This window comes from Tetrao urogallus, assembly GCF_951394365.1.
Source record: "Tetrao urogallus genome assembly, chromosome: 7".
Lineage (NCBI taxonomy): Eukaryota > Metazoa > Chordata > Aves > Galliformes > Phasianidae > Tetrao > Tetrao urogallus.
The window spans coordinates 37,484,942-37,512,849 of record NC_136820.1 but is presented as its reverse complement, the minus strand read 5'-3'; the positions used below and the strand labels follow the sequence as shown (position 1 = coordinate 37,512,849).

Genomic DNA, 27,908 nt, shown 5'->3' with positions numbered 1-27,908 from the left:
GTTCGTTCTGCACCCGTTTGATCTTTCGCGCCCCATCCGTGAGCGCGGGCAGCTCCCAGCCGTTAGCACCGCCCGGCACGCGCTCGCTCACAGCTGCGGCTGCGCCGCGCGGCCCGGCCGGGAGAGGCGGAGGCCTCGGGCACGCCCCGTCCCTGGCCCCGTCCCGTCCCTGGCCCCGTCCCGTCCCTGGCCCCGCCCCCTCGCACGGCCGCGCTCCCTCGGGCGTCCAGGCGGCTCGCGGCAGCGCCCTCCCCGTCGGTGCCGCCGCGCCCGCGCGGCGCGCCCCAAGCGAGAGGGCGGGGCCGGGCTCTGCAGAGGGTGACGTCACCCCTCCCGCCCCGCGCCGGCCCCGCCTCCGCCCGGCGAAGTGGGGGGGGTCGGTCTCGCCGGCTGCGGCGCCGCCATGGCTGCCATATTGGGGAGGAAGTGAAAGCGGGAGGCGGCGGCGGCGGCCGGGAAGGAGCCCTTTTCTTTTCCCTTCTGCTCGGGCGGACGCGGGCCTCCCGGCGGCGGCAGCGCGGCGGCTGGTGGAGCCCCGGAGCGGAGCGGGCGGCGGCGGAGCTGAGCTGAGCGCCCCGCGGGCGGCGGCGGCGGCCTAAGATGGCGGACCCGGCGGAGTGTAACATCAAAGTGATGTGTCGCTTCAGGCCCCTCAACGAGTCCGAGGTGACCCGCGGCGACAAGTACGTCGCCAAGTTCCAGGGCGAGGACACCGTCGTCATCGCGGTGAGCGGGGGGCGGCGCTGGGCGGGGGGCGCCGGGGCGGCGCGGCGTTGGCGCGGCGGGGCGGGCGTGGGCTGAGGGGCGGCCGGGCCGGGAGGGAGGCGGCGGAGGAGCGTTGGGAGCCGGAGCGGAGCCCTCGCACGGCGCATGCAGGTGTGGGTGCTGGAATGACGTACCGCTTTTTAGAGCGAGTTAGGAGTGCTGATGCACCGCTCCGTGCGATTTGTCCATTAAATGTGGAATGCCGCGAGTCTGCAGCCGCGTGAAGGGTAGCGGGCTTATGAAATAGAGGTGACCGGGGGCTTTTCTGAGCTGGTAGATCGCTATGGTCGAGTACGTTTTTCAGTTTGTACAGGTAAAGTTCTCAGCAAGGATCCGAGCCTGGAAAACGGGGGAATTAATTGGAACTCATGATCTCACTTCAGTTAGTGAGTGTTCATTCATTGTGACAGCAAATGTTCTCTTCAAATTAAGGGCAGTTTTAGAAATCTTGATGTCTTCTGACTTTCTAACAAGTAGTAATTCTGCATGTCTTCTTAAAGTACTTCATGCATTGGAGGAGGAAAAAAGAAGTGACGCTGCTCATGTACCCTAAAACGCTTGCTTTTAAAATACACTGAAAGTATCTAAAACATAAATCAGGCTGAGCTGGCACTACATCTGTGTAAAACAAACAAACAAAAAAAAAAACAACCCAAAAGTATATAAACAAAAATAATATATAAATAATAATAATGTAATAATATATAAAAACAAAAATATATATGTCCTGCAGTTGTCCCAGGGCAAGAACTTGCTGTGTGTGGAAGAATAAACTTCCAAAGCTGGTACATTTGTTAGCAGTGACAATACATGAGCTCTGTTTCACAAAATCTTAATATGTAGGATTGTTCCGTACATTTTGGTTTTTATAGTAATGAATATGATGCAACTGATGTTCTTGAAGTTGGAACTTCATTTTTCTTAAACAGTTGAAGCACTTACTATAACCTGTAGACTTTTTTATTATTATTATTATTATATATTTTTTTTAACAAACTGACAGATTTTGCAAAGTCTTGAACTTTCTAAGAGAGCAGCATAGTCAGTTACCCGCCTCTTGTGCCTTCTGGAACTGCCAGAGGGAAGATGGTAACAGAAACAGTTCTTAGTTCTTCTTGTGAAACAGTTTCTAAAAACATTCCTCAGCTGTGCATTTGATTATTATCAGCTGATAGTTTCTGTATTTACTGCTGAAAGCCATTTTGGCTGCCTGCTGAACAGTACTTGAGGCACTTCTGTAGCTGCTTTCCTCAGCTGCCTTGTCTTGAGCAGCCTGAAGGGCTTCACCTTCTTGTGCGCATTTGGTCTGTGCTGAAGCAGGGAAGGCTTCTTTAACAGTATGTGGGAGTTGCCTGGAATGGTAAATAGGAGCTGAAAACTGGGTGACTGCAGAAGGAGCGTTTGTGACAGACTGCACATCTGACTCCTCTGTGGAGGCGGCTGGGGAAGGAGATCCGTGACTACAGCCAAACCTCCTCCTCCCTTCTTGGCTCCCTTGTCGTCTCTGAGCTATCTGTCCTCCCTTCCCCCCTCTTTCCCTAGCCCCTGCTTAATTACTGACGTGGCTGTCTTTCTCCACAAGGGAGTCGGTTTGATTTGTATTAGATAAAACACTTTATTGTAGCTAGGGCATAGGAGCAATGTGAGGAGACAAGTCAGTCTGTCTTGAAGAGCAGACCTTGGAAACAAAGTACTGTCTTTGCACCACTTGGCATGTTTGTCTTTTTTAAACCAGTAAAAACCTTTTAAATCATTAATTGAGGATGCATCTTTCCATTCAAACACCTGAGTATTTTTGAATGGTTCTTTCAGCTAAGTAAATACAAGGGTTCTGTTAAAATAGAAAATGGGGTCACTTGTTATTGAGTATATGATGTTTAGGTTAAATATGGCAAGTCTCCTTATATGCAGAAGTTCATAGCAATTTACTCATGAATTTCAGGCTTTTGAGTACAGCGGAATGTGGAGGAATAGCAAACTTACATGAGTATGTTCTTTATTTTTTCAAATGTGAGAATTTGCTTATCTTAAAACTACTCAAAAGATGAATTGCTGAATACAGTCACACTTCCTCTTTTTGAACTGATGCCTAAACCGAAAACAGTGCTGTTGAATGATGGAAGTGGTGAAGTATTCTGGGTACTCACCCAAATATCCGTATCCCTTTGTCCACCCTCCAGATATTCCGTGTATCAATCATAGTGCATTGGTTATTTCTGTGATTATTAACACAAAAGAACTCTGCCTGCCTGTATTTTCATATTTCTTTGGAGTGAGATGTAGCCCCTGTGAAGAGTTTGAGAATTTCAGCTTTCTTTTTCATTGCTTTCTAAACTAATACTGAATAGCAAATGAGAACAAGGCTGTGTGTCACATGGAAATAGATTAATGAAGATCACTTGCTATTACTGGAGCTTTTGGCAGTAGATTATTCAAAATGAAAATGTAATTCACGTGCATTGCTGACAGAAAGGTGCTGACCCACATAAGTCGAAGAAGCAAGGTATGTTCTTAGAACAACTTTTAATTGCTATTTTGCTAGTGTGAAAGAAAGCACAATTAGAAGTACAAATAAAAGCACTTGATGCCTAGATTGCAGCTGCAAGCGTGAATCACTAACAGCAATGAGAAGCTGAAAAGACTGTATTCCTTCAGTGTTTTTTCTTAATCTTTTTGTCTCCTGTGAGATGGTGGATGATTGAGAAGTTTTTCAGCTGTTGCTGTGATGATTTAACAGAAAGCAAATATTCTAGCTTGTTTGAAGGACAGTTATACCTAGTGGCTACATATCAGTTGTTTGAAACACCTCAATCATCTCTTATTTGTCTTCTGTTCTGAAATCCAAGGACCATTTTTATGCCGGCAGCACTTTTCTCTTTAGAAGAAACAGTAAAACCAAGGTTTTGCTGAAACTTTCTGCAGAACTGCTATTTTCATGCTGGAAATTGAGTTTTCAGTAACTTCTGTGTGTGTAGTTAACACTCCATCCATAACAATAAATAAACAGTGCAATTCAAGTATCAGCATGAATAATCTTTACAATACTTGCACAGAAAGAAGAAAAATAAGGCAGAAAGATTTGCAGATTCACTGACTGTTCTGTCTCAGCTGCAGTTGTTTGTGCAAAGCTAAGAAGGCACTCTGCTAGGTGTGTTCAGGTGGTAATTCCTTCACTTAGTAGTAGGAAGAACTGAGTCAGGCCGTTGTCTTCATACTTTCCAGAGACTGTTCACTGAGGCTTTTTTTAACATGTTTTTTGCTGATAGGAAGAATGTTCTTTATTTAAGATGCAAGGCAGAAGGTAAGCCCTTTACTTCTTGCTTCAGCCTCTTGTAAGTTAAGCATGGATAGCTGTGATGTTGTTTTAGCAGTCCATTCCAGTAAGTGGAGGATGATAGCTGGTCTTTAACTGCGGAACTCAGTACTTGAGCATAAACCCCATGTTAACATTCACGTCAACCTGTGATAAATCGTGTTGGCAGAAGTGCTTTGTAGGGGCCATGGAGTCACTGCGGAGTTCTTGCTGTGGTGCAGAATCCCTTCAGTGCTGCAGTTATGGGAGCTGAAGTTATCCTGTGGCTGATAACTGGTCAGAAGAAATGCTAGGCTAGTCAGCGTTCTGCTTGTTTGCTTGATGTTTCTGGTGTCACTTATAGGTCACGTTAATTTCTTAATTGGGATTTGGTAAGATTTGCTGAACGTTTCTGGGGTATGTTAAAGCTCATATTACAGAAGTGATACTGCCACCACTGCAGACACCTTGTGGTAGTGCTGCTTGGGCCTCTTGTGTGTTCATGGCCTTCACGTCATCTGATCGTTGTACTCCTCGGGGAAGAAAAGACAGCCAGTGCAGGAAAAAACATCCAACGCTTTAATCTTTCATGATTAATCCCTTAAAAGATAATGACCAGACTGGGGTGAGTTAATCTAGGTAATGCTATTTTGGCTTTGTTTACAGCAAAAAGTAAACTGTTAAAAAAGAACAGTGATAAGATGTAGTATTGCAGTTGTCAGTGGTGTGAAACAGTGCTAAATGTAACTTGTATTCTTAAAACATGATGATCTTGGAACCTGCTCAGTTAAACCTGCTTGGTTCAATACTGGTTCAATGATGATGAAATGGGCTTTTCATGTATTTTATAAAGAAACATTCTGCTGTCTGAAGTGAAATACACAATTGGGTTTTTGAGTGAAGTTGTGTTCTAGATTCATCTGGAGAAGTATAATGTTGAGAATAGGTAAACAAATATACCACTTTTTTTTTTTACCCCAAAATGGGAAATAACAAGTGGTGTAAGCAGCATCATTCATAGGTGTTCTTTAGGTTGGAATTACTGCATTTTGTACTTGCATTGGTAGCAGTTGTTGAGGGGAATTGATCTTGTTTATTTATACAGTGACAGCTGCTGGGCATGTGACAAATTCCAATTAAAGGCAATATTGCCTGAGTGAAGTCTTTGCAGTTTAGCTCTCTGTTCTTACTAACCTATGGCAATTGTCGTGTGTGCTATTCTTCAAATCAACGTTTTGTAAACAAAAAAAGGCAGTAATTATACAACATGCTTTATCTCTGTTCTTTTATGAGACCATCTAAATGCCTATTTGCAAGTAAATAATCCAGAAGTATTCTATATCTAGGGATTGCTGTTGAATTAGTAAATGTAATTTTCTCTTTACGCAAATAGTAGTGTAGTTCAGTCAGCGTTTGCTTGCCTGAAGAGTAGGTGAGAAAAACCACCCATCTTCAAAACAGCATTTAAAAACATGCAGAAGGAGGGCATTGCCAGAGCGTGCTGCAGATACCCATGGACTGCAGGGTAGCCTAGCCCAGGTTCTGCCTGCTGTGCCTTCTGAGCAAGCTGTGTCCTCCTGTACTGGAAACCAGGCTGGATTGATTGGTTGGTTTTTGTTGGATTGCTTTGAGGGGAGTAAAGATTTGCTACTAGATGGTGGAATATCTACTGCTACTTCTGTACATAAATAGACTATAGGGTAAGTGTAGATATTATAGTACGGATAGCATGCACAGTGTTTGCACTTTAATGTACTTTTCTGTTCTCATAGCTGTCGGTGCTCTGTTGGGAACAGCAAAGATGAGATGTGTTGTGAACCTGTGTGAAAACAGTGAATGTTGTTAATGGTTGCTGTGTAAACTGTCAGAAGATTCTGCCCACAAACCTTTCCTAATGTAAATTAAATTGTTCGTAATTTTAGGAAGTTGTAATTTAATTGGAATAATTACTTAAATATTTTCTGGAACAATAATTTGGAGCAGGGTTCGAGTGTTACAGGCTTGCTAATGTTACACTGATTATTTGCAGTGATTGTAGAATCACAGAATGGTTTGGAAGGGACCTTTCCAGACTTCCTGCCATGGGCAAGGGCGTGTTTCCCAAAGCTGCATCCAGCCTGCCTTCCAGTGATAGGGCATCCACGACTTTGTGCAACCAGTTCCAGTGCTTCACCACCTCGCAAAGAATTCTTGTTCTATCCAATCTCCTCCATGTTTAGAACAGTCACCCCTTGTGCTGTCACTACACACCTTGGTAAGGAGTCTCTCCCTGTCTTTTTTTATGAGCCCTCCTAGTACTGGAAGGCTGCAGTGTGGTTTCCCCAGAGCCCTCTCTTCTCTAGGCTGAACGGGCCCAGCTCCCTCAGCCTTTCCTTTTAGCAGAGGTGCTGCAGCCCTCTGAACGTCCTCGTGGCCTCCTCTGGACCTGCTCCTGCACTCCACATCTTTCTTGTGTGGGTGTCATAGGCCTGGATGCAGTACTGCAGATGGTGTCTCACAAGGCTGGAGTAGAGAGATGAAATTGCCTCCCTTGGCCTGCTGGTCATACTTGTCGTTCTGCAGCCCAGCATACATATAAGCCAGCAAAGTGCCTTCTGGGCTGCAAGCACACATTGCTGGCCCATATCTTATTTTCCATCCTCTATCCCCAGATCCTTATCTGTAGGGCCTCTCTCAATCCGGGTGGATACTGGGGATTGCCCCAGCCCAGGCGCAGGACCTTGCACTCGGCCTTGTTGAATTAATGTGTTTCACATGGATCTACGTCTGAAGCCTGGCAGTGACTGCCTGAGGGGCATCCCTTCCCACCGGTGTATCAGCTGCACCCTCCTCTCGGGCATTCACTTTTCCCTCTGGATTTTTCCAATGGGCAGTGATAAACGTGATCTTCCATGGCTATTATTACGGGTAATAAGTATAGTTTCAGTGTGTACAAATATGCAGACAGACTTGAGCATGCGACAAGTGTGCCTCATGTTTGGGATGTGGATCGCTTGCAGTGTTGTAGAAGAGCTGCCTGGTAATGGTGAGGATGGAGGCTTTTTGAAGTTCTAGATATTGGTGAGAAAGAAAACTTATGAGTGTTTTTTGTGGTGACGTAGACTTGTTATATAATGAGTTCTCAGCCTTCCTTTTCTTACCTTGGGGATACTTGGGCTTGCTTGTTTGTATTCTGGTGTACATAGAGACCTGAGTTCCACGTATAGTGCATACGAGTTTGAGGTGTATTTGAAGCTAGAATGAGTAATTGAGAAAGCCTGTGATTTCCCTACTGTGAAACAAATGTTCTGGCAGACTTCAGCACCTTAGGGATAGTTTCTGCCTGCTAAGTCTTGTGGTTTCTTGAGCATATTTACACAGTGAACTGTGTAATTATTTTCTTTTTTCCAAGAGGGAGCTCATCTATCTGAATTTCAGGCTCTCTAAGCAGAGGGATATGTGTTGGCTTTGAAAAGCTTTGTTTGGTGTTATGCTAGATGTTATTAAAAGGCAAATGGAAGGTCAGGCTAGGAAAGGGAATGTGGTGAGTGGGTGGGTAAAAGATGGAAGCTAGACTTGTTCTGCTGCCAGGGAGGCAGTCCCACAATATCCTTGGGGGAGGGGAGGATGATAATGAATTACACATAGGCCAAATGGAACATTAACAGTTGCAGTAAGTTTAGTGGTAGAAACTGACTTAAGGCCCTCGTAAACCTCAGCTATCCGCAAAGATAATAAATCAAGCTCTGGAAATGCTAGGAGTATTTCAGCTTAATAAGATGAGCATAATAACTCATATCTTTATGGTTTGTCAGCTTGCTACAGCTGTTACCAAATCCCATATTCTTTTCAAAAAGCTGTGTCAGAGCTTCCTCTTTCAGTGCTTTCCTAAAGAAGTCTATGAAAGTTCCCTTCCTCTAGAGTGGCCTTTTCCTTCTGCTTACAGAACCTTATTATAGGGATATCGTGCGTGGGGAAACGTTTCTTGTGCTGACTGTAGGTGACCTGGATGTTCCCTTTGATTTGAGGTTTTTAACAAATACTGTGAAGGCACATTGTGATGTGATGTGATGTAAGTTGGTTTTAATAATTTGGCTTTACCAAAGCAGCGGAGAAGAATAATGGGTTCTGAGATGTACAGACACTGGGCACTGGTTTACAGTGTAAATCAAGTAAGTAGAGGTCATGTAGCAGAGTAGTTATGGAAAACAATTTGGGTTGCACTTAAAAACCAAATATGTTTAATTCAAGGCCTTATTTGTAAGCAAACATGTAAAGACTTAGACACATACATAAGCCGATTTATCACTGCGTCCTTCAAGTGCTTAAAATAAAACATAAGATGGGACCGAGACCATGTAGGCTGCTTCTAAGCTATGTGAACTAACACCTCTCAGTGGTGCTTCCAGGGTCATCTTTTTTTTAATAGTTTTTCTGATTCTTTTTACAGTCCAAGCCATATATATTTGACCGTGTATTCCAGTCAAACACATCCCAGGAGCAAGTGTACAATGATTGTGCTAAAAAGATTGTCAAAGGTAAGGTGGAACAAACTCTTTAATTACCAGGAAAAGCTTTATTTGTATGGGTTTTAATGTTGGAAACTGGTCCTTCTGTTGCTCCCTTTTACCTCCTATAAGTTTAATAGCAATCATCATGGTTCGGAATATGAAATCATCCTGTAGTTGAGGTGATATTATGTCAGTACTAAACCTGCTTCTCCAGTTTTTTGATGATATTTACCTGTTTGTTTTTTTTCATATCTTTGCTGAAGGTTAAAACAGTTGGTCCTAAATTAATAAAAGATATGCTTCTGTCTGTTTGAAAACAACTCTTATGAGTAGGTTGTATTTATTGGTGCCAGAAAACATCCTACAGTTACTTTTGTTTAGAGGAATGTAAGGTGAAAGGAAACTTGGGAAACCTGATGTTTGTTTTGTTTAACTTTGCTGTTATGAGTTACCTTGTTTCAGTGCTGCTCAGTATTTCAGTACTGGCTCTCTAAACTTGAACTGTCCAGTTGGCTTTGTGGCTTCTGGGGATCATGTGTTCTAAGAAGGTTGTACCAAAGTAAAGTATGGTAGCAAGGAGTTTGGTAATTCCCTCAAAATAAAATTGATTCATTTCTTAAGGAGATCAGTACAAGTTCTAACTGATTCAGCTTTTAAAACAATCTTATCAAAGCCTTCTTAGGACTGCATAAACTATCAACAATTAGAAGTAAGGAGAACATTAGTGAAGTGTTGATGGTTTTTAGTAAATAGAAAAGTGAATTGCTGTTATGAGTCCGTGCTGCTGCAGGTATTTAATTCTTGAAGACTTAAAGAGTAATCAGGATTAGATCAGAAGTTTTTTCCTTAAAAACAAGTTAACCAAGACTTGTATGTAATCTTGTCCCTTTCCTCCTCATCCTGCTTCTTCCAGCTGAACATTCAGTCTTAGTTTCTCTGGGTGGATTTTCTGTTCTGAGGTAGATCACGATGCTGAGGAGCTGTAGTGGTGGTACAGTTGTTATTATGGTTGTAATGGGAGGTAGACCTCACTGTTTGCAGTCTCTCATACTTGCTTGTGGAATAGAAGTTTGCAGAATGGGATTTCACAGTAACTGACTTGCAAACAAACCACAATCCTTCAATATGAAACTTAGAATTGATTTGTTCACGATTTAAAATGTAAGCTTATGGCCAAGGAGTAAGATGCTTGAAAACTGTAGAGTAACTCATTCTTTTAATCATCAGATACTCCAGCTTTACTGTGAGGGCAGCAAATAGCACAGCACATAGTACGATTTGTCTGAATGGTCAAAGGCTGTCTATTCGACATGGCAGTTGTATTGATTTCCTTCTTATTACTGACTCTAAAGCTGTGTTTTGCTGGCTGAAGGAGCAGCTACTTCTAATACAGCTTCTGAAAATGCAATCTGTAGCGACTGCATTAAAAGGAGTAAGGAAAGATGCTGCTGCCATCCTGTCCCAGAACCTGGTGTTGTAGCACTTTTCAGTCACTGAATGGCTTAACTTGCTGAGCATTCTAGGAATTGCTTGCATTCTTTTTTAGTTGACTTTCCTTTAGGAGAAGGAAATTGGTCCTAATAAAATACTCTTTGTCTTTAGATGTACTTGAGGGATACAATGGTACAATATTTGCTTACGGGCAGACATCATCTGGAAAGACGCACACTATGGAAGTAAGGCGACTTAAAATTATTTTCTTTTAATATCACATTCATCTCTTTTCACCAAAGTGGTGTAAATTTCTAGAGATAAGATGTTGGCTTGTTTTCATGAAATCGTAGTATGGTTTAGGTTGGAAAGGATCTTTAAAGATCACTAGTTCCAACTGCTCTGCAGTGGGCATGGATATTTTTCATTAGATTAAGTTGCCCAAAGCTCCCATCCACCCTGAATTTGAAGACTTCCAGAAATGAAGCATCTGCATCTTTCATTTTCCTTTCTGTTACGAACTCTGGATACCTACATTATTTTTCAGATGTAAGAATGGCAATTACTGTATTTATTCAGCTATCAAAAGCAGGATGGAAAACGCAATGTTGTTCATGGTAGATTTCTCATTGTTTTGTGTGAGGTTTTTGAGACTGTTCTTTTTGATCCTAGCAAGTGCTGGCACTAAGTGGATGGTCAAGAGCTTCCTTTGCAGATAAAAAAAGAAGTGCATTTACCCACCAACATTTTAAAGCTAGCTTGTCTGACTTTTTATTCTGCCTTCAAATGCTTTGTGCTGTTGAATTCAGTATAAATGTTTTTTCATTCCCTTTTCTAATAAGGGGAAGCTTCACGACCCAGATGGAATGGGGATTATTCCAAGAATAGTACAAGATATCTTTAATTATATTTACTCTATGGATGAGAATCTTGAGTTTCATATTAAGGTAACCTTTTCTTTATTTCCTATATGTATTCTATATTAAAAGTGGAAGTACTCTGTTGCTGAATGGGTGTTCCATATCTGTTATGAATGCTTGTGAATTGGAAAATACAAGAGGTTATTTCACGTGTAACTGGCTCTTAAAGAATAATACTTGAATCTTGTTTCCATTAAACATAGATGGTCACTATCTTGACAACTTGTGGCAGTGCTGTGTATTTTAGTTCATCCTCAAGTTTGTGAACTAGATGAGGCAGCATGTGAAGAGCTGAACATTCTTGCTTTCTAATGCTGTTTGTTGCACGCTTCTAGGTGTCGTATTTTGAAATATACTTGGATAAAATAAGGGACCTTTTGGATGGTAAGTCTCTTATTTACTTTGAGCATAGGAAGTAAACTTGGTAGAGAGCTTTAAAGAACAAAAGCTTTAGAATGATGCTGAGATGTGTCATGTTAATAAGTAACCCATCTCTGATACAGATACATCAAAATGAAAGAGCACATAGATGATTTATACAATGCAGCTGTAACTGTTGTGATGGTTGCTTGATGTATATTCCATTTTTTTACTTGGATCTGTTGTAAATGTCTCATTCTGTAAAGAAGTCGTACATACCTTAGCTTTAGAGCTTTTTCTCTTCCAGTTTCAAAGACCAATCTTTCTGTTCATGAAGACAAAAATAGAGTTCCCTATGTAAAGGTAAGTGTCATTCTGATAGTGTTTTGATCTTTTGCTTCCAATGTACTTCGTTTTCTTCTGGCTTATTGGTGTTTTGTTTTAAAGGGTTGCACAGAACGTTTTGTATGTAGTCCAGAAGAAGTTATGGATACTATAGATGAAGGAAAATCGAACAGACATGTAGCAGTTACAAGTAAGTGCTTTCCCTACCTGCTTTAGTGATTTGTCAGTTGTCTTTCTGACTTTTTAAAACGTACCATAAGAACAAGGGCGGTGAACTAAATTCACGTTGTTGAAAAGGCTTTGTACAAACAGTTGTGACATGTCTTTAAGTACCAAGACTTTCAATGTATTTTTTGTTAATGTTGTTAATTAGGCTTTGATTGGAAAGAGGAATCAGAGAAGAGCTTTGAATTGTTGGAGCTCTTCAATAAGGGGTAGTGCAGAATCTTGGTTTGTGGAGTTTGTTCCAGTTACCCTATGAATGTGTAAGCAAGCCACTGTGACTCATCTACTGTTTGGCCATTTTATTGTAGCCTGTGAGAAAAGCTGATTAGGTTATATTTTCAGATGTGCTGCAGATATAAGTAGCATGCCATTTGTTTTGGCCTGAGGTGTGCAAATGAGTTGCAAGGATTCATGTCATAGGCCTCTGAATTCCCCCCAAGGATTAGGATTAGGAGCTGTGTCTGTTTTTGAAATGCAGGCAAAATAAAGAGGAGGGAAGGTGAGATGCATGCAAAACATTGTTTCTATTTGAAGTGACTCTGAGATCTTTGAGAACCAAATTGTTTGTGAAGTTTGTCTACATATTTGTGGGGAAAGGGGGGGGGGAAAAAAAAGGCATACAATAATAAAGAAAAATATATTTATATTGTTTAGTTAAGAGCTGGGCATAAGAAAATGCTTCCATTGAGGAAAGTCCTGCCCTTATATTTTTGGTGCTCTGAGGTAGTAAGGTTCTGAAATAGGGACCAGACTAACAAACAGAAAAGTAGCAGAAATTTGAATAGAGGGATATTCTTTCATGTTGATCTATTTCTGTGGTGCTGGTTAGCTTTTAAGCCTGTGAGAGATTTATAGACAAAAGGAAGAAGTAGGCAGACGTTGTTGTTCAGATTGCAATTGGATCAGATTTTTGTCAACTCATTAAAATCATCTTTAAGATTTGACGTGAATCTTTTACTGCTCACCTCTGAGATGAGACATGCAGAATAAGCATTTAAACCAGAAAGGGTGGTGAGGAATTTTGGCTATGTACTTGACAGTTGCACAGAAGGATGTGCTGCAAACCAAGTACTCTGCTAAATGTAAATGTGCTTTCTTTTCTAATATAGTAAATTAGATGTCGATCCATAGTTGACAAACTATGGATAGTAAAGTCTTTAATTAGATGGTACTGTTGGTTATTGCCTTTTAGTTTTACTGTGTCACAGTGATACCATTGTATACTGTTTCATTAGCTTTGCATCTCTTGCTTTAGCAAGATACTGTTTAGCCGAGTTAGATGGGTTGTACCATTATTTTTGACAAATTATATTTATTTTTTAATTGCAGATATGAATGAACACAGCTCTCGGAGTCATAGTATTTTTCTTATTAATGTAAAGCAAGAGAATACTCAAACAGAACAGAAACTAAGTGGAAAACTCTATCTTGTGGACTTGGCAGGTAGTGAAAAGGTAATGTTACATTCTTCCAGCTTTGAAAAGCAAAAATCATTCTTTACAATCAAACATTTTACAGTAATATAATAGACTGCTCAGTTCTTATCTGTGAAGTGTTTTAACTTCAATTTTGAATTGTGATTTCTCAATCCTAGTCTTTATTGGCTGTTAGATATTATCTCTGAGCTGCTTTGCATTTCTTCGCTGAGGGTTTGTAAATATGGAGAAGGTTGGGAAGTAGGCTAGAGTTCAGTTTCAGTATCTAAGCAGAGGAAAAAAAGGGTGTGTTGACTAGCCAGGTACTGGAATCAAGAGTCTATTTATGGATGTGGAATATCTACATTTTCACTTGATGGTGATACCAAGTTTTTTATTTTGAAGTACTGATTAGCATTGTGTGACTGCTCAGCTTGCTGTGTCATAGGATTGAAGAAGAGAAGGAAACATGTACCATGCTGCTTATTCTATATTACTGTTATGTTATGTTATTGCTGTCTTCTTTCACACTGTAATTTACCCATTTTAAGACCTGGTATCCAAGTTTTGTATTAAATGTGGAAGGTGGTTTTTCTGATGTAACATTTAGTAATTTACTGAAATACTTTAGGTTAGCAAAACTGGAGCAGAAGGTGCTGTGCTGGATGAGGCTAAGAACATCAACAAGTCTTTGTCTGCTCTTGGAAATGTCATCTCAGCTTTGGCTGAAAGCAGTGTAAGTGTTCTATGGTTTGTTTTATGACCTGTTTTCGTACTTCAAGATATAGGGTTCGTATTTCTGTACAGTATGTTATAGACAAATCTTCATTGATCATAGTAATGTGCATGGAGTCTTTTAAAGTAATCCAATTACATCAACACATTGCTGTAATAAGGTTTTCTTGTACTGTGTTGTCATTGATAAATAATAAAGTTGCATTTAGTAGTAAGGGGCCTAAACAGAGGGAAAGCTTTGTTGGACTCTAGAAGTTACCAAGCACAGAAACAAGATTTTAGATCAATTGGTGTATGTTCATCTGAATGTTATATTAATTAAAGTAGAATTTAATCTCTCTTCCTAATGAAGTTATAGCTAAGGAAAGCATAGCTCTTCAACAGAGTAAATAATATGGAAAAAAAAACCAAAAACACGACCAATTCTTTTAATCATTTTCTTGGTAGACTTATGTTCCATATCGTGATAGCAAAATGACCAGAATCCTTCAAGATTCACTAGGAGGAAACTGTAGAACCACTATTGTTATTTGCTGCTCTCCATCTTCATACAATGAATCTGAAACAAAATCTACTCTTCTGTTTGGCCAAAGGTGAGTATCATCTTAAATGATGAGAGAGACAACAGAATTTCCTAAGAGAATTTAAGTGCTGTGTATGCACTGCACTTGTGTGCCTAACAATGACTGATAAAAGAAACCTCCTACAATAAACAAAGCGGTGAAGCTGTTCTTCAAGTATGTGGTTTGAGATCTCTAACTGATGCTGATTGCGAAATTAAATGTACCTTAATATTTTGCTGTTACTAAACTAACAAATAAAGGCAGTCAGGATTCCTAAAACAAATTATTTAGAGTATTTACTTTCTTCCTTTAGTTCTGCCATCATGAAAGCCATCAACATTTCTCTTATTTAATCTTTTTTTCTGTGTCTCTTCCATTTTAGTTCAACAACAGCATTTTCAGTTTTATTTATTTCAGTGATTTTTATTACAGAAGGTAGACTGTGTGACTTTAGAACTCGTTAAAAATCTGTTAAAATAAGAATATGAGTAGTTAGCAGGTGTGGAATCGTAACTGTGTTCTCCAGCAGTGGAATTCTAGTTTGATCTCCTTTTAGGATCTAGGAGTTTCTTTCCTTGCAATATTTCTAGCATTCAGGTGTGAGCAAGTGTCTTCCAGCTGTAGCTGTGTGGACTCAATGTCCCTTGCTCTTGAATATCTTCAGGAGTTGCTCAGGTAACCATAGTTGTCTGGTATTAACTCAGCTTTCTGGGGTTGTTAAGTTTCTGCTGAAACCTTTAGGTGTGGGAACTAAAGGTTAAGTAAATATTACGTAATTAGTAGGCAGTGATGTGCCTTCTGGTAGTAGTCACTCCCAGTGAGGCTTTGCAGAAATGTACGGGAGTCATGATGTTGGCAGGGATGGGTTTCTGTCTGCCAATAAGCTGCTTTTCTGTTTTCATCTTTTGGAGGGGATAATTCTTGGTAGGAGGTAATATGTAAGTTACTGATGTAAGCCAGGTACGTTGCTAACACAACTGCATGTTAGCTTTGTCAAGGCGTGTTAGTCCTCAATATTTTGTCTCTGAAGGTAAGGTGTTTGGGTGAGATTTGCTTGGCTGAATGTATCACCTGAATTAAATGCATCTGTACTTCGTAGCTCGTACACCTCTCCAGTTAATGCAGATCTAGTCGCTGGACTTTGGAGCTGTTCCTTAAGCTAGGTGATTTACATCCTGAAAGTATTATGCTGTCCATTAGAGAAACGTTTGTTGGTGTGGTAAATGCTAGTCTTTGTTCAAATCTGTACACCATCCCAATTCAAGTGAAAGTATACAGCTGCTTCTTTCCAACTCAGCTGGCTTGAGTTTTTTTCAGTCTTCTCTATGGCTGTTACATTACTGAGTCCATTAACGATTGTATCAATCCAATTGAAGAAACAGTAAGTGGGCAGGGTGTAGAGATGAGCTTTTGGAAGGGGTTGGAGTTGTTTACACTTTCAACATTATTTTCTTTTTAAGAAATAGAATCCATTTCAGAGATTTTTCTTTCTGTGTAGAGCAAAGACCATTAAGAACACAGTCTGTGTCAATGTGGAGCTCACTGCAGAACAGTGGAAGAAAAAGTATGAGAAAGAAAAAGAGAAAAACAAGACGCTGCGTAACACCATACAGTGGCTGGAGAATGAACTCAACAGATGGCGGAATGGTGAGAAGCAGTTTTCTTTGTTGTGCAGACTTCAGACAAGGAGATGCCGAATTACTCTTCAGGATTCCAAAAATAATGAGGAGCACTATGCCAAACAGTACAAAGAATACTAGTGCAAAGTTGTTAGGCTGATGTTGAAGCTTACTATTTTTCATTGGAATTGGAACAACTTTAGTAATCACATACTGACAGAAATGTGTGCAAGTGTGTTGGTGTTAGGTTCTTCAGTGCCTGATTTATTAGCAGAACTAGATTGAGGTACATTCTAAAAAACTCATCTGGAAGTAAAGAATGATACTAACTGTAATTGCAGAAACTGTGCAGAAACTTCAAATTCAAACCAGTGTTGTAAGATTTTTGTCCTCATTTATAATTCAAACGCTTCTATGGGCAAAAAAAAAGAAATTGCTAACAGTACAAAATATGTGCCTGTTCTCTCTGAATGAATTAATTCTTTTGGACTGAAGCTACTGGCAAAATGCAAGATGAATATGAAATTGTAAATGTTAGATTTAAGGTATGGATATATTCTGGAGTTTTCAGTTTTAGAAAATGATTTTGCCATCATAAAGTGATACATGATACAAATCAGACAATTTGTGCACTGCATTCTAATGTAAATCTGAGGGAAGAAATGAAAGGCCTCACTTAAGTTGGGTGGGATAGGATTTATTTATTTTTCCTCCTCCCTGTCTTATGTAGAGACCACACCTGGAATGTTGAGTGCAATTCTTCCAGAATATTCACACACCATACAGGAATGTTGGAAAGAGCCCGTATCATTCAGGGGCTGCATAAAATGCTTTGTAATAAGACACCAAGGAATTTACTTTGAATTTACCAGAGAAGTGGCTAAATTTGTATGTGGTATTTTTTTTTAAACGTGAAGGTAGTGGAGTGTTCTCAGGAAAGTGTTGATGGACATAGAAACATAAAAGTGTAATTGTGGGAATATTTTTAAAAAGCAAATCAGTTTAGCAGTAAATATGGCTACATGTCATGGCAAACTGCCAAAGGGGGGGGGGGAAAGGGTTTCTGTCAGCAGTACCAATTAGATGCTCTTCTGGAAGATATTTTGATGTAAGATTTACAGCCTACAGCGGAGTAACTGGCTGAAATGTAATGTTCAGTGATAAGCAGGATGTAGTCTGTGTGATGGAGTAGTCATTTTTGCCATGGAAGCTATGAACTCGATTGCTTATTAACCATGGAGCTGTACTGTAATTAGGGAATAGATAATACTTGGAAGATGCTTCATGACCAACTATGCTAAAAATTATTCATAAGTGTATTCCTCTATTTAAGGGGAGACTGTACCTGTTGATGAGCAGTTTGACAAGGAGAAGGCCAACTTAGAAGCTTTTGCAGTGGACAAGGATATTACTGTTATTAATGATAAGCCAGCTACCACGATTGGAGTAACTGGCAATTTCACTGATGCTGAGAGAAGAAAATGTGAGGAAGAAATTGCTAAATTATACAAGCAACTGGATGACAAGGTATGCCTTTTTATATTTAACATAAGACCTCTTTGAAATGCATCTTGAACTGCATTGTGTAATGCTCAATTTGCCAGTCTTCATTTGTTACTACAGCTTGTTTAAACTTTTGCCAGAAGGAGCTACTCTAATTCTAGAGTTCTGATTAAGTGATGTTCAGATGGCTTTATTCCATCCAAAATGAGCATCCTTTCTTAGGTTGCTCTTGCCCCTTTGCTGAAACTTTGCTGAAAAAAAATTGTACTGAATGCAAAGGTGGGGTGGAAGACAGAGAAAAATAAAAGTTGAGAAGGAGGAGCTCATGGGAATCTCAACTAGCATTTGTGCTTCCTGGATGGTGACCATTCTTAGCTGGTTATTTGGATTAATTCTGCACCAGAAGAAGGAAAATAATGAGTAAGCAGAAAAAGGTTAACTGGAGGGAAAAACTGCTGTTTTCAAGTAAAATATGCTCTCATTGAATACAATCTAAAATTGAAACAGCTGTACTAAATTTGGCGAAGAAAAAACTTCTAATTAAATCTGAATTGGTTTTGGAAGTTCAAAACAGACTGAGGAGGATTTGTAAAAGCACAGTCAGGAAAATGTTGTCTTTGGAGCACAGCATTGTATACATCTGTTGTGTGTATGTATGTGTTTTTGCTTTTACTGCTTTGAGTTGTCCAGTCATCTCAGAACATGGAAAGATTATATATCTGATGCTACCTTTTCATAGACTGTTTTTTCTCAGTGGTGTTTGTCAGTTTATTGAACACAGTCTTTCTTCAACTGCAGGATGAAGAAATTAATCAGCAGAGCCAACTGGTAGAAAAACTGAAAACACAAATGTTGGATCAGGAAGAGGTGAGTTTTGCTTTTGTACCTTCATTTTGCTTTTCTTTGACTCTCTGTCTGAGATATTCTTAATGGGCCAAAGTTTATGACTAGGAAGTAGGGTGGTGGCTCACTACTGTGCAGTGTTCTTTTTTAACCTGAATTGAAATGCTCTGCTTATTCATTCTTTCCACTTACTCTGTGCTTTTGGCTACGTCTGAGCCAGTCTACTTGAACCTTAAGTAGCCATGAGGACAGAAGAAACCTGTGTTGACCCACTGTAGGGATCCTGCATTAGCAGGGGTGTTGGACTTGATGGCCCTTCTCAACCTCTGCAATTCTGCAAAGTATTTTATGCAAAGATGTAGGCTGTTGTCTTCTTTGTACAAAATTAGCAGTTTGTCAAAACTGAAAGTACTTTGATTTACTGTAAGAAATCTTTTCTACTGTTTACTTCAGTCAGTATTGCTGTACTGGCAGAGAAGTTGGGCAGGGGCTGTGTGTGGAATATTGTGGCCCTTGATATAAAAAGGGAGATCTTTGTTGTTTCTACCTACTGATACATTCAAATATCAATGACATGTGAATACAAGTATAACTTAATTGCATGGGTAAACACCTATCAATTTTGTTTAACAAAGATGACAAATGCTACTTATTTGTTTTTTAAAAGTAATAATTAAAAAAAAAAAACAAAAACAAAAACAAACAACTTGATGTGTTGGCCAAAAGGGAAATGAGTTGAGAATGCAGAAAGTTGGAGCTGTTATTTACTCTTTACTTGAATTGCATCTTTTCCAACTCTTCCTTTTGTCTAGCTGTTCTGCAGCAGCCAACTGTGTTGAAGTTCTGAAAGTTTAATCACTAATTTGTTGACAGTTTTAGATTCATGAGAAGTATTCAGCAACTCTTTAGAGGACTTGCAATGTTTTGTGTGTTTTCATTTGCAACCTTAAGGGCCTTGGTCTGCTCTCATTTCCATTTTGCAAACACTGTGAAAGTTGAAGAATTCTGGATATAGGTGTATCTCATTGTACCTATGCTTAATGTCCTTACTTTGTTATGCTAGACACTATAAAAAAAAAAGTAGGTACAGTTTCAGTAGATACATGAAGACATGAAGATTTCACTTATTAATGCATTTTTTTGTTAATAATTTGTTAATTTAAATAAATCTCATTGATGTTGTAGCTTCTAGCATCAACTAGACGGGACCAGGACAATCTGCAAGCTGAGCTGAATCGCCTTCAGGCTGAAAATGATGCCTCTAAAGAGGAAGTGAAAGAAGTGCTGCAAGCTCTTGAAGAGTTAGCTGTCAATTACGATCAGAAGTCTCAGGAAGTAGAAGATAAGGCGAAGGAATATGAACTGCTTAGCGATGAACTCAATCAGAAATCGGTAGGAAAATTGATTGAATTGATGAGAATCTTCAACACATGGATTTTCTTGTCTTAGCTGTGCATCTTGAAGCCAAAGGTTTTTCTCAAGGAGAAAACGAGAGTTTAAGTCTAGAGCTTGCTTAACACCAGAAAAAAAACTCCTGATTTGATCACTGAAATGACTGATACACTCCTTATATGCCTTTTTTTTTTTTTTTGTACTCTCCTTCCTCTCTTTTGCATGAAAATCCAGGAATTCTTTCATGGTAGATATGTCCTGAAAGATTTCTTCCTGTGTCAAAATTTGTTTATATGTTTAGTGAAACTATTTGTGGAAACTGTGTTAGTCTTCTCAGTAGCATTCAGAGACTGCACAGTTTTGGTACTGATGTGTGTTGACAGAACTGAGTGTTGACAGAACTGAGAGATGGATATAGAAGTAAAATTAAGATGTTGTCATTCTCTGTCACAGCAAACCCATGCAGTAACTATCCTCTGGCACCACTGGAATATTTCTGCTCTTTTAAAGCTGGTAAACAAAGAGCAGGCAAGTTTAGAGCACACAGGCTACTGAATTGCAGCTGCTGCAATCACAGCAGTTCAAACTAACTGCAAATCTGTTCTGGAGATGGTAATGCTTACAGGCTCCCAGAACTGGGTGCTGTGTTTTGATGTGCAATATTATGTAATGTGGAAGTAGTTCTAAAAATGTATGCATTGTTTATTGAAATGTAATTATTTTTACTGCAGGTCACTTTAGCTAGTATAGATGCAGAGCTTCAAAAACTTAAAGAAATGACTAACCATCAGAAGAAACGAGCAACAGAGATGATGGCCTCCTTACTAAAAGATCTTGCAGAAATAGGAATTGCAGTCGGAAATAATGATGTCAAGGTAAGAATTAGTGCAATTTTTAGTGCCATGTATTGCACACACACACTGTGGATGGATAGGGTGAGGTTTCATCGTGCAGTAAAAATAACCACCATAGGAAGCCTTATGTATTAATAAATTCAGAATTAGGTTATTTCTTGCTTTTTCTGTGAGTTACCAGGTCCCAAACAGAAATTGATTATGCGAATGTGAGAGAGAGCAGGTATGATATTTAAAATAGTGTTTTCATTCATACTGTTCTTGGGACCATGACAGTTTCAAAGGTGTTGTCTTGGACCTACAGTGGCTACAGGGAGGTTACTTCCCTTAAAAATGGAAGATATTTCTGAAATAAAGTGTAATTTAGAGGATGACCATAGGACAGGAACTTAAGCAGTGCTGTAAGTGACATATTACCTTTGTGCAAACAAAATAGCTCAGGAAAGGGAAACAAAAACTAACAGAATAATTATTTTCAAGAGTCTAGGTTAGATCAATTAATGCTTTTTTGGTGTTAACCTGCAGATGCAAGTTGCCAATGCCTCAGTCAGGTTCATTAGAGTTAAGCTTGTAAGGGATGAGATATTAAAGGCAACCTTTTAAGCATGTTACACTTCCAGGTTATTCATGTAAGTTCATTTTGATGGCTGAGTGCTGTGATTACTGGTTTGGGTGGGCACCAGAATGCTAGGCACTAAGTTGCTTTACCTCATCTTGAATTCTGTTTCTGTACCTAAGCTATCTAAATGTGATTCCACAATTTTCAGCAGCCTGAGGGAACTGGCATGATAGATGAAGAATTCACAGTTGCAAGGCTGTACATCAGCAAAATGAAATCGGAAGTAAAAACAATGGTAAAACGATGCAAACAGTTGGAGGGAACACAGGCTGAAAGCAATAAGAAAATGGAAGAGAACGAGAAGGAGTTGGCTGCCTGTCAACTCCGTATCTCCCAGGTAAGTGTTTCTTTACAGAACTCAGCTGTATCCTTTGTATTTGTGCTTTTGAGTAACTGTGCGACAGGATGTTAGAATTTCCACAGTATGTTTGCAGCCTGATAATACTTCTGTAACATTTGTATTAATTACTAGGATCTTTATGTTCTCTGTCATGGGATCACTTACAGATACAGATCTCACAAATCTTGTGCTCTGCTCTAATGCGTCAAGTTCAAAGTGGAAGAGGTAGCATTAGCATAGTGACATTGCAGTAGTTTTACATGCATAATTGGCCATTTTATTGTGGTTGTTAGAGAAGATGAGCGATGTGACTTCTAACCACCACCAACATTGTGATCACATCTGCAGTTTAATTATTTTGATTTACATACAGATCATCTTTTATGAATAAGATGATGTGTGTTTTTGTGCAGTTTTCTAAATGCAGGGAGCCTCTTTCTGATAGTATTTAATATTCAAACACATCTCTTCTCCCTGCCAGAAAATGTACTTCACTCAATTGAGCAACATGAATGCAGGCTGTTACAGATCTAGTTGTGTAGTCATATTCTTCTTAGAGATTTAGTTTGCACCATTTTTATTTTGAGATCAGGCTGCTTGTTTAAAGAAATAAGTAAGAAATAAGGTGTTTGTATAGATGTAATTCCACGATACCTAGTTCTGAAGTAAATGCATCTTTTCATTCTGCAAGCACGAAGCCAAGATCAAGTCATTAACTGAGTATCTTCAGAATGTGGAACAGAAAAAGAGGCAACTGGAAGAGTCTGTGGATTCTCTTAATGAAGAACTAGTTCAACTGCGTGCACAAGGTAAGAATGGTTTTTGGTAGTCAGTCCTTCCCCCACCCCAGTTGAAAAATGTAACAATAAATATGAAAGTGGTCAGTCTAGACTGAAGGGCAGAGCTATAAGGTAGCTTCTTGCTATTGAACTTACAGTGTTAGTCATTGGGAATACATACTTGCTGTGTTCAACTGCTAAGAGTAGGATTAAAGATGGTAATGATTATAATTGATGTACATAGATATGCAACTTCGGTATTTTAAGGTGTGGAAGAGGAGGAAAGGGGAACTACCTTCATCCTCTTTGTGGTAGCCTAGATACCCGGCTGAAAAGTCTTCTCTTTTCTCCCATTTCTAGAAAAAGTCCATGAGATGGAGAAAGAGCACTTAAATAAGGTTCAAACTGCAAATGAAGTCAAGGTAAGCTATTTTTTTTTTTTTTTTTAAAGCCCAAATTGTAACAGCTCAAAGCATAATACGTGCTGTTTTGTTTTTTCAAATAGCAAGCTGTGGAACAGCAGATTCAGAGCCATCGTGAGACACATCAGAAACAAATCAGTAGCCTACGAGATGAAGTTGATGCAAAGGAAAAGCTTATCACTGAACTCCAAGAGTAAGCGATTACCGTCATTGTGGTAATGGCAAATGTCTCCAGACTGTGCAAGTACAGAAGGACAGTAGGATGGGAGGGAAGTGGCAGGGATTTTTCTTCATATTTCTGTTGCTTTACTGGATGTCATTTATGATAGATGCACTTGACTGCAAAACTTATCAAAAATTAGAAACTAAGGCTTCTGATAACATGACTTGGATTGCAGTTTAATGGATTTCTGGATGCTTGTCATTACAGTGATACAACAAAGGTTTTTTCTGCTTCAAGTTAATTTAAATAGATATCAAAGACATATTCCTTTTCCATCCTTTTAAAAATACATCTGATTATTTACTTTGTCTTCAGCCAAAATCAGAAGATGATGCTTGAGCAGGAGCGTCTGAGAGTTGAGCATGAGAAGTTAAAAGCAACCGATCAGGAGAAAAGTAGAAAACTGCATGAGCTTACGTAAGTGATGATCTCACGTAAAACAAGTGTGTGGAGGAACTTTTTTTTTTTTAAGCTAGAGACCTGATAGGATGATGAAGTTGCTTTCACTGTTTGATAGACATGCTTATTAAAGTGAGGCTCCAGAGCCACCTTGAATTTAATTTTTTAGAACCTTTTCCACTGCCTTAGTATATAAAGCTGGAAGTAAAATAATGAAGGATGCAAAGATGTCATCGTTTTATGTGACAAAAGGCCTGGTATTTTTCAGTGTCGATGTGCTATGGGATGAGCAGTTAAATTCCTATTTTTACAGCTAAGTTTTGCATGCTGTAAGACTAGAAGAGACTTGCATTAACATTAGAACTGATCCTTACTGTTTCTAGTTCTTGCGTGGTTTAGCTAGTTAGGTAGTTCTGACTTACACTGCAGAGGTTCCAACAATCAGACTCAATTGATCTGTTTGTAAGCAATAATCAGCACATACTTCTCAGGACTTTTACTGTGAAATACGTTGTTGGTTAAATTGACTGAAATTTGAATGGTAGTGTGTAAGTAAGTCCACCTTATTTATTTCATATACCTCTAATAGTCCCAATAGATTTTCTTGTCATAGAAGATTTAATAAACATACCACGTTTGTTTCATATTTTGCAGGCTAGTAAAAGAAATACACAGCATTGATCTCTTAAGGGGACTTGCTATGTTAGAAACTTTGCCCTTCCAAGGATCTGCAAGAAACATTAAAATTCATTTGATATTATGTCCTCCTTCTTCAATCCAGTTATTTTATCCGTTGCACATCAGAAATGTGCTGGCAAAGGACAGACCAGAAATAATGCTGATTATTCACATTTTATTGACCTAAATAGTTGTATAAGGTGTCTACAACTACTTTTCCAGTGAGGTCTGGAAAACGGATAGAATGCTGACAGATTCTTTAGCATATTTGATCATCTCAGATGTTTAATCACTTAGCTGCCATCTAGTAGTGTAACTGGATGAGAACTTTCCAGAGCGTTAGCAGTGCAGTCACTGCTTGCACGTTAAGTAGGAAGACAGGAGCTGTTCAGAGCAGTACTGTTGGGTTATATTCCTGGAAACTGAAATTCCATTGCTTATGGTGCAAGCTTTGGCAAATGTAATGGAGGTGAGGTGGTGGAACAAAAAGAGAGAATCCCAAATCCATTGCTTGATACTTAACACGTTCATAGATGATTGAAGAGAAGAGCATTTGTAGAGTAAGGTTTTCACTGGTGTTACTGAACTTGATTCTGAAAAATCTTCCTTCATTCATTTTATAAATTCATAACTTAGATAGCTGAAAGTACTTGTTTGTATCTGTTCAGTATTAGGAGTTCTCCCTCTTTGCCATTTGCAGCTTTCTCCCTTGTTCCATGCGAATTTGAGTCATGTCATCAGTTGGTTATATCCATAATCACGAGGGCTTCAGCTGAGAAATAGATGTTTTTCATTTGAACCATGTGGTTTATCACTCTAGTCTTCTTAAAGCATTTCCAGCTTTGTTCAGATGCTTTAGGATGAATATATTCTCTTTTAGGGTTATGCAGGACAGACGGGAGCAAGCAAGGCAAGATTTAAAGGGCTTGGAAGAGACTGTGGTAAGCTTATCAAAATATGTTCTGTAGGAAATGGAATTACTTGCTTTTTTCCTTGAGAAATTTCTTTTCTTCCTCAACTGTAGGCTAAAGAACTTCAGACTCTCCACAATCTTCGGAAGCTGTTTGTTCAGGATCTGGCTACTAGAGTGAAAAAGGTAATGTGGTGCTGTGATGATATTTGGTGTCTCTGAGATTGTTGTGTACATTTCAGACTTGGTTCTAAACTGAAATTGATCTGTGTTTTATCTGTTTTGATTTTAACATGTAAGTTCAGATTTGTACTCGGCATCTTTTTTTCCCTTCTCATGCCTTTGTTACTGCAGAGTGCTGAGATTGACTCGGATGATACAGGAGGCAGTGCTGCACAAAAACAGAAGATTTCTTTCCTTGAGAATAATCTTGAACAGCTTACAAAAGTTCACAAGCAGGTACAACGAGACCTAATTTCAAGTTCAATCAAAAGCAAACAGACTACTTAAGCTGCATTATCATGGAAGTGATGTGTTGTTTATGAAGTAACTGTTTTGAAAGTATTTTGATGTCTTGAATGTATTTCTTGATATAAAACAGTAGGTTAAAGTTTTCCTATAAAATAATTCGGTGGGTACCAACGAAATAGTTGTTTAAACCAGAGAAGACTGAAGCTGGTGTTAAGAATCAGTGTCTCAATCTGGGCGAGATGCCTGCTTGTCCCTGACAGCACGTAGGCTGTGAGTGTCTATGTTGGGTAGCGTATTCTTTTATAGTAACAGATGACAATCTTAGTGCTGAGTTATTAGATTTACTAAAAGTTTAAGTACGCTAGGATAGGTGCGGTGCTGTTCATACCAGACAGTATGCCTGGTCAGGGGATTATGTGTTGGTTGGCTCTACCCATAAAGAGAGAAACCAAGAAACTAATGGATTTAATTTCTGTAGCTGGTACGTGATAACGCAGACCTTCGCTGTGAGCTTCCGAAACTGGAGAAGCGACTTAGGGCTACAGCTGAAAGAGTTAAAGCTTTGGAGTCTGCACTGAAGGAAGCCAAAGAGAATGCGTCTCGTGATCGCAAGCGGTATCAGCAGGAAGTAGACCGTATAAAGGAAGCTGTAAGATCCAAAAATATGGCCAGACGAGGACATTCTGCACAAATTGGTTAGTAAAGAATCTATTGGCTTCTAAAACTTCCGACTCTCCTGATGTACTTTTTCCTCTGCGTGTATTTTTCAGCCGTAGTTGGATCCACTCACATGAACATGGTGCGGTGTTCTACAAGTTCTGTTGTGGCTAACAGTTGAACTGCGTGTGTGTTCTGTTATATTTTGTATCAGATGGGTCATTTCTGTGATCCATTGTGTGAGCTGGGAAAGTTTTACCTAGAATTCTACTCTGAATGTGTTCTGGCTCCTAGAACAAAACAATACTGAATGCACGTCTTATTTCTATTAACAACATTTCAAGATGTTCAAGAAGTAGGTGTGTGGGATTTAATAGACATTATCAGTAGTAGGTGTGCTGTTGGACTGGATCTTAAAGGTCTTTTCCAACCTTTATGATTCTAATATGGCAGAACTTCATAAGGTTGTATAGTTTTGTATGAAGTTATGAAGTGTTAGGAGCTGGTGCAGTGCTCAGTGCAAACAGTATTTGTTTATGAAAGCACATGAAGCATGTGAATTGCCTGTCAAAATTACTTTGTTTTGAGTTCCAAAATATAGCAAGTATTATAACGCGTGCTAGTAAGTAGTGCATGGAGCAGTGTTATTTGTGGAGCAGCCCATATGCAGAACTGCTAGCAGAGCAGTGTAACTAGTGGTAGGTGTGAGGTGGGCAGTGTGGTAGAATTCTTTTCAGGAACGTAATGCTCGTGAAACTTAAGTGATGAACTGAATTCCTCCTGACAAGAGATGGTGCTCTTCCAAGGACATCCGTTAGGTGGAGCAGATAATACATGTGAAGATAATTATTCAAAACTTTGTTAGCTTTAATTCCAGCAGGGACAATAAAAGGAACACTTTGTCAGATTAGTACTGAGCACTGAAAAACAGACAAGTTCTGAAAATACCATCTCCTAAATTTGTTTTAATTTAATTTAAAATGCATTCAATTATTATTATTTCTCCTAGGACGCTGTAAAATAAGCATTAGTAAATTTGAATGTTGAAAGTGTTACATGCAGACCTGTAAGTCGTGTCTCTCCTCATACAGCTAAGCCCATCCGTCCTGGCCAACATCCAGCAGCTTCTCCAACTCATCCAAGTGCAATTCGTGGGGGAGGTGCGTTCACTCAGAACAGCCAGCCAGTTGCACTGCGCGGAGGTGGAGGACGGCAGGACAAAGTGTAAGTTTGGCTCGAAGGATTTCAGACTGCTTTTGTGTTAGCTTCATTACTGTCCGTTCTTCTGCATAAAGTCACGTGAAGAATCGTGGACTTTTTTTGCCCAGAATTTATAGTTTGAAAATCAGTATTGATGTGCATCTGATGAATGGAATTGTTTTGTTTTGCAACTAACATTCATTGACCAACAGTAATGCTGGAGTTCTGTTTCAGTAGAGCAAAAAAAAAAAAAAAAAAGTAAAAAAATAAAGGCAATAAGGATACTATTACCAGCCACAGCAAATTTGGGAAGGGAGTGGACACGTGGACATGTCACATTCTTTTGGCTTGCTAGTATTTCCTTTTGTAGGTCCCTTTAGAAAGCTTTGGACAATAAAATAAAAAAGACCCTATTCTTATACATTGTTTCCTTGCTGTTTATACCAACTGTGTACTGT

The 27,908-nt window shown here is 39.4% G+C and overlaps 1 protein-coding gene across 1 annotated transcript; it reads left to right on the top strand.

The window, feature by feature from the left end:
- Positions 1 to 600: 600 nt before the first annotated feature.
- Positions 601 to 27,478, top strand: KIF5B (kinesin family member 5B; the record flags this gene model as incomplete). Its single annotated transcript, XM_079538557.1, has 25 exons — positions 601 to 726; positions 8,487 to 8,574; positions 10,150 to 10,223; positions 10,821 to 10,925; positions 11,234 to 11,282; positions 11,566 to 11,621; positions 11,706 to 11,793; positions 13,158 to 13,282; positions 13,875 to 13,979; positions 14,426 to 14,571; positions 16,040 to 16,188; positions 17,494 to 17,687; positions 18,462 to 18,530; positions 19,692 to 19,898; positions 20,630 to 20,773; positions 21,520 to 21,708; positions 22,403 to 22,520; positions 22,851 to 22,912; positions 22,996 to 23,105; positions 23,451 to 23,552; positions 25,093 to 25,153; positions 25,237 to 25,308; positions 25,477 to 25,581; positions 26,072 to 26,288; positions 27,342 to 27,478. 25 exons carry the CDS (start codon positions 601 to 603, stop codon positions 27,476 to 27,478), a joined length of 2,898 nt encoding a protein of 965 aa, XP_079394683.1.
- Positions 27,479 to 27,908: the final 430 nt, after the last annotated feature.